Source organism: Meleagris gallopavo, chromosome 6, assembly GCF_000146605.3.
Source record: "Meleagris gallopavo isolate NT-WF06-2002-E0010 breed Aviagen turkey brand Nicholas breeding stock chromosome 6, Turkey_5.1, whole genome shotgun sequence".
NCBI lineage: Eukaryota > Metazoa > Chordata > Aves > Galliformes > Phasianidae > Meleagris > Meleagris gallopavo.
Window position 1 is genome coordinate 19460654 of NC_015016.2, and position 2657 is coordinate 19463310.

Below are 2657 nucleotides of genomic sequence, written 5' to 3' on the forward strand. Positions count from 1 at the left end.
AAAATAAGTTTCATCACTTCCCCCAAATATTTTCTATCTGTGCTGCATTTTAATTGGGATACAGGAGTGTTTTTTCTTTCATGAGTATTTTATTTATTTTACACTCCACATCACTTATAACAGAAACGTTCCCCAGTTCTCACTCTGGTTGAGCATATTTGATTCCCCATCACTGGAGCTGGTGCAATGACATCAGCCACTGAATCTATGAGGATCTGTGAACTCTGTCACACAAAGCATCTAAGAACCAAAAGACAAGTTACCAGTTTAGCAGAAGCTGAACATATGACTCAGGCTAAGATTAAAAACTTTATTTTCCATACAAAACAATAATAAATTCAAACAGATAATGAACGAAGTGTCTTCTCATTTTCCGCCTTTTCTCAGTATAGTCTATCCAAAGTTCAATGTTACACCACTCCATAACAGCAAAAGCTATGAAGTTTCCATCTTGTATCCGTGTTTTTCTAATTCAGCTCTGTATAAAAAAAAAGTGCATATTAAAACACAAATATTGTCATATTTGTTCAAAATGCAAATTGCACAACATACAATCACTGCTTTCTCATTCACATCAACAATCTCAGCTTTACTTATATAGTTCTTTACGTGAACGTCTCAGGATCACTAGAAGTACATCCCATATCCCATATGAAAAATATTTATATTTGCTCTAACTACATTTACTTGTGCCCTGATCTGCTGTGGCTGGTTGAACTACGTGGTGCACAGCAGCACCAGTAAGCCAGCAACAACCCATTAGAAAAAAATGAACAGCACAGCATTGTCTCATACTGCGTATCCTCAGCACTTCCTAAAACTCAATGAGCTCACCGATCTGACTGATTTAAATGCACGTACTTAAAATATATATATGCATAATTTTTAAAATACATTAATATCATGTTTAAATCTTGGTGCAATACAACAATTCCAAGGAAAAATGATCGCTTTGTTCACATCAGTTGTTGCTGGGACACCGGTTCAGCTACTGCCAAAGGTTATTTCTCCTAACCCATCCCCAGATAGCTTCTTACCTTCCTGCCTCCAACACATCAGCCAGAACTACGCCCTGGATAGTTTTATATCCTAGTCCTAGCATGTATGTATCTATACACAGCAGTCTAAATCTCAGGTTAGTTTACACAACATTGGAACTCTAGAAGTGGAGGAGTGCACCACTTCCTTTCTGAAGATGAAATAAAAACATGCTGCAACAAAGCAACACTGCAAACTATCATTGTAGGGCCAGTGTAAGGACGCCAACACTACAGGCTATAATTAAGACATACACTGAAAGCCTGTCGAGATCGACTACGTTTGTTAAGAATTACACCATCCTTGTATTTCACTGTGTATCAGCATTACATTTCCAACATCATTTAACTACCTTCCAACCTTGTAAGCAAGGACTATACCAACAAACTGGTTTTGTATCTGCTACACAAAGGGTCACTTTCTCCCTTTACCAAGGAGATCATCCCAGGAACCGTTAATCAGGCTGTACTGCAGACATTTACTCTGCATGCAACATAATGAAGGACTAATTAGGAAATGTGAATTTGTGTTGACTCTTGAAACAATTTAAATTACAATTACACGAGTAAATCATTAACTGAAATGACAAGTGACCTAGAGGATTACACAAGTGGATTAGAGGTTCCCAAATTATCATCACTTTTTTAAAGCACATTACAAATATTTACTCTGCTATTGCTGCTCATCACAAAGAAGAAAGGAACTTGAACAAATATGGAAAAGTTTTCCAGCAATCACCTGTCTGTTTGGTCAAAGCACAGCAATGCTATTTTGAAGGTACAGAAAGAGATTTTAGCAACACACTTTGCTTACTGCATAGCACAGCACAGAGAATCTTGGCTCCCTTGCCATTAATCTCTGCAGTACAATTCAGACAATTCAGCAGCTTTCCAAGTTTCTGACATTAATAACTAAACAATGCCGTTTTAATTATTTATCCAGCTTCTACAATACTAAGTTAAAAAATAAAATTACCTTAACTGATTGGAGAAATCATCTTCTACGTTGTCATCATCCCAGTTGTCTTCCCAGACATGTGCATCTTCATCTTCGTCTAAACCAGTCCAATCTAAAGACAGGAAGAGAAAGCTACATAGCAAATGTTGCACTGCTTTGGTAACACGTCTTAGTGACCTCTGGGTAAGGCAGACTTCAGATGATAAGGAATTTCTCACTTTTCTATTAAAGTTCAGATCATTCTCAAGTGTTCATGAGACCAAACAGCACAGTGGGGTTAATTAAAAAAAAAAATAATAAAAAAAAAATCAATCTCCTGATTTATGATAAAAACACAACTTGGTATCAAAAGCACAGCACACCTCGCATCATGGCGTGAAGGATCTCCATACTCATAAGGGTTATTCTGCATACAAGTGGACAAGCAGTAGCACCGCAGTATGAAAAACCATCACTATTTGATTCTTAGTTCAACAATTCCAGGTTTGTATTTAATATTTTTTCCTTGTGCTTCAAAAATAAATGCACATCGAATGCTTTATCCAGAACACACATACAGATGCTCAGCTGACTCAGCAGACGTTGACAGTCTGTGGATAAACGCCACAAACGTATCTGCGATGCAGCAGCAAAGGCAAACTGAAAGACGCACCTGCCAACAG

At 37.4% G+C, this 2657-nt stretch overlaps 1 protein-coding gene across 1 annotated transcript; it reads right to left on the minus strand.

Moving 5' to 3' along the window:
* Positions 1-290: 290 nt before the first annotated feature.
* SEM1 (SEM1 26S proteasome complex subunit) lies at positions 291-2243 on the minus strand (the record flags this gene model as incomplete). The annotated part of the gene is made up of 2 exons (XM_010712670.2): positions 291-478; positions 2014-2243. Coding segments are annotated over 2 exons (273 nt in total), but the record flags the coding sequence as incomplete, so codon positions are not given.
* Positions 2244-2657: the final 414 nt, after the last annotated feature.